This window comes from Bicyclus anynana, chromosome 11 (genome assembly GCF_947172395.1).
Source record: "Bicyclus anynana chromosome 11, ilBicAnyn1.1, whole genome shotgun sequence".
Taxonomy (NCBI): Eukaryota; Metazoa; Arthropoda; class Insecta; order Lepidoptera; family Nymphalidae; genus Bicyclus; species Bicyclus anynana.
This window is the reverse complement of record NC_069093.1, coordinates 3,250,225-3,263,935: the sequence shown is the minus strand read 5'-3', so window position 1 is coordinate 3,263,935 and position 13,711 is coordinate 3,250,225. Positions and strand designations below refer to the sequence as shown.

General features: G+C 36.5%; 2 protein-coding genes across 14 annotated transcripts; both read right to left on the bottom strand.

Moving 5' to 3' along the window:
* Positions 1-2,950: 2,950 nt before the first annotated feature.
* LOC112049004 (uncharacterized) lies at positions 2,951-5,831 on the bottom strand. 13 transcript variants are annotated; one of them, XR_008251266.1, is made up of 6 exons: positions 5,620-5,831; positions 4,961-5,276; positions 4,483-4,655; positions 3,898-4,030; positions 3,568-3,768; positions 2,951-3,488 (listed from the first exon to the last, which is right to left on the bottom strand). XR_008251266.1 is itself a non-coding variant. In XM_052884331.1 (3 exons), exons 1-3 carry the CDS (start codon positions 3,645-3,647, stop codon positions 3,175-3,177), a joined length of 342 nt encoding a protein of 113 aa, XP_052740291.1. In that variant the 5' UTR covers positions 3,648-3,717; the 3' UTR covers positions 2,951-3,174. The 13 variants fall into 13 exon arrangements, 1 of the variants encoding a protein (XP_052740291.1); XR_008251264.1 differs by lacking the exon at positions 5,620-5,831 and adding an exon at positions 5,365-5,587; XR_008251263.1 differs by lacking the exon at positions 5,620-5,831 and adding an exon at positions 5,369-5,587.
* A 2,540-nt stretch (positions 5,832-8,371) lies between these two features.
* On the bottom strand, positions 8,372-10,258 carry LOC112049886 (actin, cytoplasmic A3a). Its single transcript, XM_024087938.2, has 2 exons — positions 10,142-10,258; positions 8,372-9,730 (listed from the first exon to the last, which is right to left on the bottom strand). Exon 2 carries the CDS (start codon positions 9,717-9,719, stop codon positions 8,589-8,591), a length of 1,131 nt encoding a protein of 376 aa, XP_023943706.1. The 5' UTR covers positions 9,720-9,730; positions 10,142-10,258; the 3' UTR covers positions 8,372-8,588.
* Between the last annotated feature and the right edge of the window lie 3,453 nt (positions 10,259-13,711).

Sequence of the window (13,711 nt, the reverse complement as noted above, 5' to 3'; positions counted from 1 at the left end):
TGCAACTAAAGATGTCCGGGAAACTCAATGATCGCCTTGGCTTGGATCAAACTTGGCGATGGGTTGTTTTGGAGGGCCTTTGGAAAGTCAGGCTACTAAATAAACCTTCCGTGTTCGCGTCTGCCAGTGGCGTTGTGTAAGTTATCACATATCTATATTCTATATTATTATTTTAAAGAGGATGAGAGGAAATTTTTGATATTGTAGGGGGTAATCTCTGGATCTACTAAACCGATTTCGAAAATTCTTTCACCAATAGAAACTCACATAACTTGCGAGTGTAATAGGCTATATTTTATCCCTGTAGTCCCAAGAGAGTGAGAACTATGCAGGTGGAACTGTCGAGCATCAGATAGTAATTATATTCAATTGAAATTCATGATTTTCTATTATAAGTTTAACATAATACTTGGTTTTGTGACTAGCATATTGCATTAACAAGCCTTTTTAAACCACAACTATACCTGCACCATGTAACCTTTAAGTTCTAAGCATTAAGTACAAGACAAATAATCAAAATCAAACTTTGTCTCATTATGCAGATGTATTAGAATTGTTTGTATTTGTAGGCGTTTGTTTTAGTTACATTAAGGCTAAATATAAAATCCTACCTTGATTAGTAATTTTTTTATGATGATTGAGGCTAGCCACTTAAAATAATTAATTCAAATTTCAATTACAATATATAGTTAAGTTAAATCCTACAAGTATATGTATCTCCTACAAAACTGGATAAAATATAAGGCAAATCAAAAAACAAAAGAGCTCAGTTTAATCCCATAAAAGCCCAGTTGCTGCAGAGTATAGACTAGAGGGTTTGCCAGGGATATAGGTCCATAAGCACAGCAATAGCCCAGTGGATGTAACCTCTGCCTCAGATTCCAGAGGGTGTGGGTTTGTATCCAGTCCGGGGCATGCAGCTCCAACTTTTCAGTTGTGTACATTTTAAGATATTAAATATCACATGTATCAAATGGTGAAGGAAAACATCGTGAGGAAACCTGCATACCAGATAATTCTCTTAACTCTCTGCTTATGTGAAGTCTGCTAATCCGCTTTGGGTCAGAGTGGTGGACTATTGGTCTAATCATGAATGAATGAATAGTATTACCTAATCCAGTGTATGTAATTCTTAATGATAATAATTGCTAATTCAAATAATAATTTGTACTTTATATTTTCTTTTATTATGTGCATGTTCAGCTTAATAAATATTGCACATTTTGATTTGTTAAATATCACATATAATGAATATTGTTATCATTTACAATAATGTATTGTTTATGATAACAATATTCATTAACCTGAAACTAAAGGATCACAAACATTCTTCGTCTGAAAAGAAGCTCAACATAAATACAACAAAGTATTATTTTTGTTATCACCATCTCACAGAAATATATTGTAGAACCAAGTAATATACCTGAGGTATAAATATATCAATTAACCCCCCCCTAGATTTGTCATTTATATAAACTCTTAATCAAGATATAATACATAGGCCATTTCTTATCTCAATATTCCCACAGGAATGAGATCTACTTAAAGAAACCGGGGGCATATGTAGTTCATGTAATAAAAAAATATTTTCTACATTTCAGATCAACATGAAGATGTGGGCTCTAAACTTTGAGTGCCAGGGACTGACTATGGAAGTCTCCATGTCGCTGGTCACCATTGAGGTGCAAAACACCTTGAAAAAATTGGTGATTCTGAATCCTTCATCTCTATGAACGATTCATGAAGAAAGAATTAAACAAACATTTAATGAACAGATTTTTTTATAAGATTATTATCAATAATGACATTGCATATGAGAGAAAATTGTCAAATATAATTTCATTTTAATTTAATATAGTTAATTATGACATCACTGTATATAAAGAATATGATTATTATCATTTGGTTAATTTCAGTATTACATAGTATTAGATAAAAATTTTATTGTAAAATTGCACATCAAAATATGTTTTATTATCTATTATTAGGCGGAAATATTATTTAACTATTATTATTATCCCTGATAGCCCAGTGAATGTGACCTCTGCCTCCAATTCCGGAGGGTGTGAGTTCGACCCCGTTCCGGGGCACGCACCTCCAACTTTTCAGTTGTGTGCATTTTAAGAAACTAAATATCACGTGTCTCAAACAGTGAAGGAAAACATCGTGAGGAAACCTGCATACCAGAGAATTCTCTTAATTCTCTGCATATGTGATGTCTGCCAATGTAATCCAAATATGCTGGCCCATATTCGGCTCCTGTCAGAATGAGAGGGGTTAGGCATTGGCCTTCCCTTACCTTATCAGCCGATAGACGTCCACTGCTGGACATAGGCCTCTTACATGGACCTCCAAGCACAACGATCTTGAGCCGCGAACATCCAACCAACCGACCAACCACGCTTTCCAGTGCGGGGTCTCCCGAGTGCGGGTAGGCACTAACCCCTCTTACTGGGGGAGACTCGAGCTCAGCAGTGAGCCGAATATGTGTTTATAATGATGATGATGATGATGATGATGATTATTTAAGTAATTGTAAAAGAAAAAATTGAACACTACATTAGTTGTTTATCTATACAATTCAATAATTTTAAGAACAAAACATGTACCTACCACATTGTAGGAAATAAATAAATAATGATTTGATTAAAAATAATGTTGTTTAATGTTAAACAGTTAGGGCCAGGTAGTTCTATATTTGTGTAACATCTATTACTTAAAAATAAAAAATATATTTACTTGTGTTGGTATTTTTTATTCAGACTAGATATATTGTTGTTGACAAATTTTGTTATAATATATATCTTTCATTCTTTAGTTTAATTTAATCAAGAAACGACCCTACTTACACATATAGGTACCCCCTCTAACAAAAATAGACTGAAGTATAGGTAAATATTGAACAAAAATGTAAATTAAAAATTAATTATAGATTAATTAAAAACATGACTACAATTTGAATTATCAACTTTAATAATTTGCTTCAAAATAAAAACACATACGCGTGGCGCAGTAAGTAGTGCTCCTGCATCCACGGTCATGGGTTCGATTCCCACACCTGGAAAATATTTGTGTGAAGAGCATGGGTTTTTTCCAGTGTGTGTGTATTTATACATTATATAAGTATTTATAGGTAGTATATAAATGTAAATGAATATTATAATATCAACTATCTTAGTACCCACAACACAAGCTACTCTGTATGCCTACTTTGGGGCTAGATAGTGCTTTGTATGGTTTAAGTATAAATAATTATACAGAAGGCTTGGTCACGAAAAAATATATCCAGTCCTTTGTCTGCATAGCTTGAGGGTTCTAGCAACTTGTTATCATGGTTTTGAGTGAGGAATCCTTGGACAATACTGCCATCACAAGGATTACTGTTTTCTGTATCCAGCCCTTGATCTAACAGCCAAGTGAAAGCTTCTTTAGGTGTTGGTTGAAACATTGTTAAGCTCTTCACTTCTTCAAAATTATTAGTGATTCTCCTAGAAAAATAAATCATAATGTAGGTATACATGGTACTGCCCAACAAGTTCTTATAAAGTAGGTATATAATATACTGACCTGTGATAAGTCTCCTCCTTCGGCTGCATAGCTTGAGGGTTTAGGAAACCAGAGTTCATGGTTTTGGAGTGAGGAAACATTTTACAATATGCACCCAACTACAAGGCTCCACCGTATTTCTGAAACAGCAATGTTGTGCATATCTTCATGGGATCTAGGAGCAGCTCCCAAGATGGGGGTCATCATGCAAACATTGGTCACCTGAAAGAATTGAAGTGTGTATTGCAATGTATTATGTATTTTGCCTACATAAAAGTAACAGTTATATATAATTTATATTTGGATCCTGTAGTTTCATTAACTGACAGTTATACCTAAGCAACAGCTTACCTAACAACCAACAGCGGTCCCTATTGGGCAGGTTTTCCTCAAGTGGTCTTATTGCACTGGTTCCATATGTACAAGTCATAAGATGCACCACCAAATTGAGCAACTATGTTATTATTAGATTGGCATCACATATCTGAAATATTAATTGACAATATATAAATAAGTTAATGTTTAAATAAAAGGAGGTACCATGCTTTTATTCAATTCTAATTGTTAGCCTCCTAGTAGCTCTTGGCTTGTAGGCCGAACTATTGTCACATGGGTGCAATCAATGCGCCCTAATACCCGGGCAATCCAAATTTTTTCATAAATCTGTAAGTAGATGTTAATCTAGATTAAGCACCTGGGTATATGTCTATTTACAGTAACATCCTGTGATATGAATAAGCACTCTGTGTATTATTTATTAATCTCAATCAATAATCAATCTCATTTTGCAAATAAGTTTTTATGCAAAATCAACCTATGAAAGTTTCAGTGTGGTAGTGAACACAAATTAGTTGAGTCTTAGAAAAAAAAAACTAAAAATATAATGAATAGGTTATGTTAGTTTCATACTGTGCTATAAGTTAGTTTCATACTTACTTATTTATAATGATTTTGTGTTTAATGCAAAGGGAACTTAACACATTTTTTTTAAACAGCTGGGGTATTCAGGAGCGTCAGCGACTTCATGTAGGCATTTGCTAAAAGATGCCTTAGCCATCACAAAGCCATTTGTATGATCCATTGGCATAAAAGTTTAAAGCTGCCAAGACCTGTAAATAATATTCAATGGTTTAATTTAGGTTCTTAGGATGACAGTGACCGATCTTTAGATAATATTATTTGTTTCTTACAAGCTAACACAAATACTACTGGACTGATTATAAAAAATCTTTCACCATTGGTAAGCTACAGCACAGAGTAATATAGGCTATATAAAATATAGCCCGTATTACTCTGTGCTACCCCATATTCCCACAGGAACGGGAACTACACCGGTCAAACTATGGTGTGTCTGCTAGTACTGAATAAGCCTACTCCAAATCTTAAACCAACTTATCCTATGATGGAAGCTCACCATATAAAAATACCATATTCGGCTCACTGCTGAGCTCGAGTCTCCTCTCAGAATGAGAGGGGTTAGGCCCATAGTCCACGTCACTTGCTCAACGCAGAGAATGAAGAAAATTCCTTCATTCATTCATATAACTTACTTATCTCTAATTCATTGCGAACAGCAGTTGTTCGAAGACTTTGTATTTCTTCTAAAACCTGCTGGTATCGCGACACGAAAGTTTTGCAATGAACTCGACAAAGACATCTTTTTCGTTCCGTTTCCGCGTACAATACAAATGCTACATGCATTGTATTGTACATGGCAATGTCGGTAAACACTACAAAAATAACACAATTAATTAAATTCACTTCAACTAACTCTAAAACTGTAATTCTGCTTTATGAAATAAGTATGTAGGTAGGTACCTACTATATATTCTCAACTTTCGTCATATTTTACATGAAAAACTTTTCTAATTCTGATTTTATTGACTTACAAACTAATACCTTACTTACAAGGTATAGTACAAAATTCAAAAAAATCCTAAAAGTACTTTTATTTGTAATTATTGAATCACAGGCGTCAAGTAAACTTTATTAAAACACTGCTCGGTATTAGTTTCTATAGCAATTGACTTTGACAACTTCTGTGTCACCCAGTTGTATGATCATTATGCTTACATAATCGCTTAAACTGACTATCGATACGTAAAAACTGCGTTATAACTTGGATAAATCCCTACAAGTGACCGTGACAGAGAACGATCCAAGATGACGTCATTTCGGTGGGAGATGTGTGTTACATGATCGCAAAAACGAAAAATCGCTGTCATTTGTTGTCGTGACTGTGATTTTAAAGCGTTCACCGAGTTACATAATGACCCTGCAGGAGTTCCAGTACCTGTTATTTTCTTCATCGTCAGACCCTTAATAACTAATCTAGGTGGAAAGTTCTCATAAATACTTAACCCCTCTCACTCTGAGAGGAGTCTCGTGCTCGACAAATAAATCATAATGTAAATCGTTCAGGAGTTCCAGTACCTGTTATTTTCTTCATCGTCAGACCCTTAATGACTAATCTAGGTGGAAAGTTCTCATAAATACAAATTAATTAAGCCCAATAACAAGATAGCTACTGTAAATCGTTGAGGAGTTCCAGTACATGTCCTTCGTCATCGCCATCAGACCCCTAATGACAGTCAAAACCCATCTAGGTGGAAAGTTCTTGTCGACACAAATTGTTCAAGTCCAAACACAAAGTAACTGTTGTAAACCGTTCCCTCGAGTGTGTTGCGACTCCATCATCAGATCGACTCCAGACCTTCATTAAATTATAGTGCTTTAAAGTGGTTAATGGAAAAAATATAAAACGCTATAGCTGCCCTTACGATTTTTGAAAGTTCCCCTCGATTTCTCCAGGATCCTATCATCAGATCCTGACATGATGACAATGGGACCATTCCGGGAGTATACCCTTTCAAATAAAAAAAGAATTATTCAAATCGGTCCAGGCGTCTTAGAGTAATCGAGTAACATACACATAAAAAAAAAACATAGACTCGAATTGAGAACCTCCTCCTTTTTTTGAAGTCGGTTAAAAAAAACAACGCAACTAGAAAAGATAAGTGTTGACAAGTCATATAGTAGCAATCAATTAATCTTACACGAGTGATAAATCCAGGGGATCTGTTGGAGTTTTTTCCTCTGTCAAATTCATGATGGACCCGGCACCCGCTCGGTGAATCTGTCTATGGAATGTTTAGATATTCGTCTCTCCCTACTATTGACCCTCCTGATTCTCGGCAAACAAAAAAACCTCATATTCGCATTTATAATATTAGTTAGCTGACAAAGTTAACCATTATTTTGTAAATGTACATTTATTTACCTTGTATTGTGTATTATTAATTCCTCGGGAAAACATAACCTAATTGGTGGAATCAGGGGATACACTGTTTTCCTTTAAATATTACTAAAACATTAACCACATACCTACATGTCTGTTTATTTTCCTTGTTATATTTTTAACTGTGAAACATACAGTTAATTATTCTAACAATAATTATATCTACGTACTGTTATTCCAAGAACGGTTCACACAGGTCGTCAAAATCACTTTGTTATTTGCCTTCCTAGGTGTAAATGCGACCATTATGTTATTTGGTTGTGCGTAAGTCTAGATGGATAACCAAAGCTTTTAATAAAGATTCTGATAGACTTCGACTTCAGCATTCACTTGTAATGAGCATTCGAGAAAAAAAAATACGAGAACATTTTAGCGAGGATTGTATCAAGCGCTCTGCAGGGTTCTTAAGTATCTCGGTGTACCATTCAAGTAAGCAGTCACTACATGGTTTTTCATCGTGAAACACCGAGTTACGTAATAACCCTGACGAGCATTCCAGTGAGCAGATTTGGATTCTCAAGATGTTCGTATCAATATTTGGATAAGCTTAGCTCGGCTCGTTGTTCAGTTCGACAAATATAAAAACGGCGAATGCTCGATGCTCTGTTACAAGTGAATGCTCAAGTCTATCAGCACCTTTATGTTGTCTTACTTATCTTTACGAGAGGCCTATTCTGTAATCCTGTATATATCCTGTAAATTGTAATCCTATAAGTAACCACCCTTATTACATAAATAATTATATAATTAACTTTAGTACAGCGGTCAAAAACAGATAGTAATTTTCGTATCTTCTTTACCATTTCTTTATCTACGTAATGTGTGTGACTAATGAAGATTTCATTGAGATGAAGGATCTATTCTTGGCCGTTTCTCTGAGTTCATTGAACCTAATTATTGTATGACGTAAAATAATAAGATAAAACAAAAATACACGCCTCAGTAGGTCCGGGGTTAATTTGAACATAGCCTAAAGTCATTAGGCAGGGTAGGAAATTGATCAATAGTCAAAAAATACCATCAAAGGAGTGGTAGATATTACCCTGAGGTAAACGGCCACAGGTTAATGAGGTTTTTGCCTTCAGCCTTACCCAGTTCGAATCAGCGTCAGTATCCATCAAATTTATGAGCTGCAATATTAGACTCTTCTACTGTTACTATCTATTTTATAGCCGTGAAAGTCGTAAATTATATAAATAGTAACTATTCAATTTTTACAGGTGTTACCAAATCTTTCGAGGCCATTTATCATAATCTTCTCAGTGTTGCAAGTATTTACTAGCGTGCATGTTGAATAAAACTTACTATACTTCAATTAAATACCTAATACTTAAGATAATCGTTAATCAATCTCAACAAGTAGGTACTACTCTAGATTTGTTATGTACGTGCACCGATAAGAACACTTAAGAAGGCATTATCTTGAATGTTACCTACCTACAGTGAACAGTGCATAAGTAGAAATGATATAGAAATCATAAGTTTTGGTTAAATTAAGTTAAAAGAAGGGACCAAGAAAACTACACATTTATACCGGTATATAAATTATTTTTTATTACAAATGTTAGTGTCTTCAATAAATAAATTAATTAAAATCTTTGTCAAAATTACGTAATATGCATATTACGACCTTACAACCTATTTAAATACTGAACTTAAAATATAGATCACAAGCGTAATTTGAGCCACCCGTTCGGGTTGTTGGTGTGAGGCATCTCGTATGAGGAATAGTCTTACTTGGCGCTTAGAAGCACTTCCTGTGCACGATCGAGGGGCCGGACTCGTCGTACTCCTGTTTCGAGATCCACATCTGTTGGAAGGTCGACAGGGACGCGAGGATGGAGCCGCCGATCCATACGGAGTACTTCCTCTCTGGAGGAGCGATGATCTTAATTTTCATTGCCGAGGGAGCGAGGGCTGTGATTTCCTTCTGCATACGGTCGGCAATGCCAGGGTACATCGTGGTACCGCCGGACAATACTGTGTTGGCGTACAAGTCCTTACGGATGTCAACATCGCACTTCATGATAGAGTTGTAAGTGGTCTCATGAATTCCGTTAGCCTCCATACCCAGGAACGAGGGCTGGAAGAGTGCCTCAGGGCAACGGAAGCGCTCGTTGCCGATGGTGATGACCTGTCCATCGGGCAGCTCGTATGACTTCTCCAGCGAGCTGCTGGACGCAGCTGTGGCCATCTCCTGCTCGAAATCGAGCGCTACGTAGCAGAGCTTCTCCTTAACATCGCGCACGATTTCTCTCTCGGCGGTGGTGGTGAAGGAGTAGCCGCGCTCCGTGAGGATCTTCATCAGGTAGTCCGTGAGGTCGCGGCCGGCCAGGTCCAGGCGCAGGATGGCGTGCGGCAGCGCGTAGCCCTCGTAGATGGGCACCGTGTGCGACACGCCGTCGCCGGAGTCCAGCACGATGCCGGTGGTGCGGCCGGACGCGTACAGCGACAGCACGGCCTGGATGGCCACGTACATGGCGGGCGTGTTGAAGGTCTCGAACATGATCTGCGTCATCTTCTCTCTGTTGGCCTTGGGGTTGAGCGGCGCCTCGGTGAGCAGCACGGGGTGCTCCTCGGGCGCCACGCGCAGCTCGTTGTAGAAGGTGTGGTGCCAGATCTTCTCCATGTCGTCCCAGTTGGTGACGATGCCGTGCTCGATGGGGTACTTGAGCGTGAGGATGCCTCTCTTGCTCTGCGCCTCGTCGCCCACGTACGAGTCCTTCTGGCCCATGCCCACCATCACGCCCTGGTGGCGCGGGCGGCCCACGATGGACGGGAAGACGGCGCGCGGCGCGTCGTCGCCCGCGAAGCCGGCCTTGCACATGCCGGAGCCGTTGTCCACCACCAGCGCGGCTACTTCCTCGTCGCACATTGTGATTTAGACTGGAAAGCAAAATTAACACATTAGGCTTTTTAGGCACTTATATTTAATTATTCCTTACATTAGCTATCTACTTTTAAAAGAAAACGGCTTATCAAACTATTCAAAACTTTGAAATCCCACGTTAATTAAAACTCCTAATTAAAGATCGGAACCGATTAAAACGGATCTCCGTTGCCGTGAGTGTTCAATTTCCCATTTCTCACGAGATATTGTCACTTCACAAGTAAAATTAAATTACGCAATTACGTAACTCGATTACATAACCAAAAAAAAAACACTTCACGTCATCGGCACGATTGTAAAAATTGTAATAATTATTTAATTTATCACTTATATCCTTCGAGTTACAAACAAATACATAAAAACGATTGTAATTTAAATAAAATTTGCATTGATATAATTAAACTTACTTTTTAAATTAAATTACAAAGTAAATTATAATGCGACAGCCGCTGCGTCCAGCACTCTGAACCAAAATGAGTAACGGTCCGCGCAGCATAAACTTTATAAAACGGTGTTATCACGGCTGCACTATCGCATCGGTGGTAGCATAACATTCCACCAATCACAATTTTCGTTACCATATATGGTAAAGTATCCACATGTGATTAAGACGTTCGCTTGATAGTGGTAATAACACTTTATCATTGATAAAATGCGAAATGATAAGCTGATAACGATAATACGGCCAAGTCGAGCCTTGTGGAATGCGCGCGCGAAGGCTCGAAGCGCGTCCGTGAATCGGGCCGATGAAGCGAAATGATGTAAGCGTGTATTCTGTTGAATTGGCGTATAAATTCGCATTTCCAAGAACATAATATTATGGTTGCTTACTTTAATTCCATATTATGTATTGATTTAGGAACATACTCGTAAAACAGAATATTTCAGTTAATAAATAAAAAATATTTTACTTACAAATTTAAAAAATATGCATTATGTAAAAAAATATATCTACCTATTTATTGCAGAGAGTGTAATAAAGTATGCAGTAAAGTAGTATTATTTGATTTAGGTACTTAATAACTAATATTAAAAAAAGTAAAATTACTTTATTTTATTTCCTATTCTGCTACATTCTATCTATTCGTACGAAAAAAGTTCAAACTTCCTGTAGCAAAATAAATCTCCAAGATCAAAAAGAAAATGTAAAGTGTAAGGGTGCTTTTCCACCAGAGATGTGCTACGTTGCTATGGATGCGTTTGATCACCAATCATATTCATGGTGCACATAGGTGGTGGAAACGGATTCAACTAAGATGTGTTTTTATATGGAAGGATGCTTGCTATGGATGCGTGCTATGCTGGTTTAAGTCGTATATGGTAAGGCTTAAGTATGATAATTCATTAAATAAAAAAACTAAATTCTAAAGCTAATCAGCAATACGTTTATGTACCAACATGCAGTAATATATTTGTCATCTGGTTAATTTGAATAATATAAAAAGAATTTTGTAGCATATTTAAGTATCATCTAATTGTATACCAAATATTCTATCAGCAGGATAATCAAGATAACAAAATTGTGTTATCATCTTATATAGCACAATTTTATAGATGCGAGTATATATGAATACGTAGTCCTAAATACTTTCTGTATCATCGTCATTATCAACCTAATTCGGCTCACTGCTGGGCTCGAGTCTCCTCTCAGAATGAGAGCAGTTACTTACTTATAATGTTTGTCACTCTGCTGCTACGTTTAACATCCAGGGTCTAGGGCTGTTGCCTGTTTTATTTGTCTTTCTAAGCTTTTTTTCCAAATATAAATCTGTTTTTTTTATACATATTTTTCAATAAGTAGCTATTCTTAGGACTATACTACAGCCTTTTTTGATGAGTACTATTTACCAACAAAGAAATTAGAAATGAAGGTAGAAAACGCATTTCATTTCATAACTTATTTATTTTAAATTATGTATTGAAAACAAAAATAGAAGGGAATGAAACAGGGTAAATAACACATAATGATGATGATGTTGATCTATTTATAAACTGTGTACATATTAAACCTATACTATACTGTTACTATAAATGCGTATGTAAGTCTGTCTGTTTATCTTTTACCTTTTCACGGCTAAACGGCTGAAACGATCAAGATGAATTTTGGTATAATAGTAAATGGGACCTTGGAGCGAACATAGGGTATTTGTTGATCCTCAAATAAAAATAGAAGGGGGTGAAATAGGATAGAATTAATACATCGCCTTACTTAGCACCGCCTTCATACTGATCAGCAGGTAGAACATAATAATATTATGATGTTATTTTTCACTTTTTAGTTTAGTGGGTACGTTTTTAGGTTTTGAAGTGGGTTAAATTTTTAGAGTTACAGTTTTAAAAATTTATTTATAAATCGTACAAAAATACGTAATATAATGTGATTCCAGAATTTTTAAAATTCAACCCCTAAAGTGGTGTAATAGGGGTGGAAACTTGAAAGTTCACATTGGTGTCTACGCGGACGAAGTCGCGGGCTAGTCTTAAATAAGTATAAAATAAATATCATATAGTGTTCGGAGTTAGAGTTACAGACAGTGTGTGACCGTGTTGAGGCGTTAATTGGTGTTCGAAGCGGCTCGGAATACATTTCACCGCAGTCTCGGAAACACTGCACTTTCTCTATGACTTCGCATTTTTATCTAATTACCAGCGCCGTATTAACCTATATCTTAGCTATTCATATATTTAACTCATCTGTTGAATTTCGGTTTACCGTTTTCGATGGTTTTTTTTTGCTCTGGTTTTTATATTATACTTTGCAGTTCCAAAGCTGCTCTATTATGATAGGAAGCACAACACGAGCAGAGAATGGGGAGTGTTGATCGATCGTCAAGGAATTCCTTAACCCTACATCCTGTAGTCACAAGTTCAGGACTCTGCTCGGAGTTTTTCTCTCTACCACGCGATGGACCCGGCACGCAGCACGGTGAATCCATGGAATGCTAAGATATTCGTCTCTAGTTATTTAGGATCCAGAATCCAGATCCTCAAGTGTTCAAATATGAAAATGAAAAGAAAAGAAAAGAAAATTCTGTCATTCATCGATCGTGTGTACATTTAAGTAAACATTATTTTGATAGTTCTTTGGCATATAAATGAAAGTTGTTCTCTCATTTAGCGACATTACCTGGCATTAATTTATGTAAACACTTGCCCGACACAGTTTCCATCATCTTCGGCGTTCACTTTTTGCGATTCAGTTACGGACCAAACCTGTGGTAGTTAGACCTACCGCAGTTTACAATGACTGAGAGTTTGTCTGCCTAGATACCAACAATTACGTAAAATAATATAATAATCAATAATAACCAATTAAAAAATACTCCATCTTATTACTTCAGTTTTTGCGAACAGTTTTTAAAATATTTAAAAACATAAGACTATTTTTCTTGAATGATATTGAAAATTACTGATGCGACGCTTCGTGTCGTACTGACTCGAGAATGTATTAGTTTTTTAATTTTGTATTTGGTGCGTCTACGACACCGTCGTGTTCCGTGCGCTCTACGTGTATCGGCCTATTATTTTTTAATCTGTGGGACCATAGACAAACTATCGTCTTCTTATAGGAGGTATGTGTCGCTATCGCAGGCTCCCATTCTAAAAGCAGTTGTTATTTCAGTTTCGGATATGGAAGTCATTTATCAACGAAACCTTTAAGGAAATAACTTTTACTTTCGTTCGATTTCCTGACTCATGAGGAAACTTGCATCATATTAATATTGCGTGTCTATAGGTAACAGTCAAAGGAGAGTAATAATAATAATTAATTATTGCATTTGCTTTCTAAAAAGTATCAAAATATCTTGCTCATGAGATTACTGCCATGTGAAATGTTGAGTCAACCAAAGAGTCAATTATATAGTGGTAGTGGCATCAAAAGATAACAGACCCCAATAGATGAAAATCCGCAGGAAAATTCGAAATCTACACTTATAACAAATCTGTAGAGAGGTCAATTATGTATATGAAATATA

Coding starts and splice junctions, on each gene's coding strand:
- LOC112049004 (XM_052884331.1), bottom strand. CDS start 3,647: ATGTTTCCTCACTCCAAAACCATGAACTCTGGTTTCCTAAACCCTCAA. Junction 3,489..3,567: donor AAGGAGGAGACTTATCACAG/GTCAGTATATTA, acceptor TTATTTTTCTAG/GAGAATCACTAATAATTTTG. Junction 3,232..3,283: donor ATGCAGACAAAGGACTGGAT/ATATTTTTTCGT, acceptor CTTAAACCATAC/AAAGCACTATCTAGCCCCAA.
- LOC112049886 (XM_024087938.2), bottom strand. CDS start 9,719: ATGTGCGACGAGGAAGTAGCCGCGCTGGTGGTGGACAACGGCTCCGGC.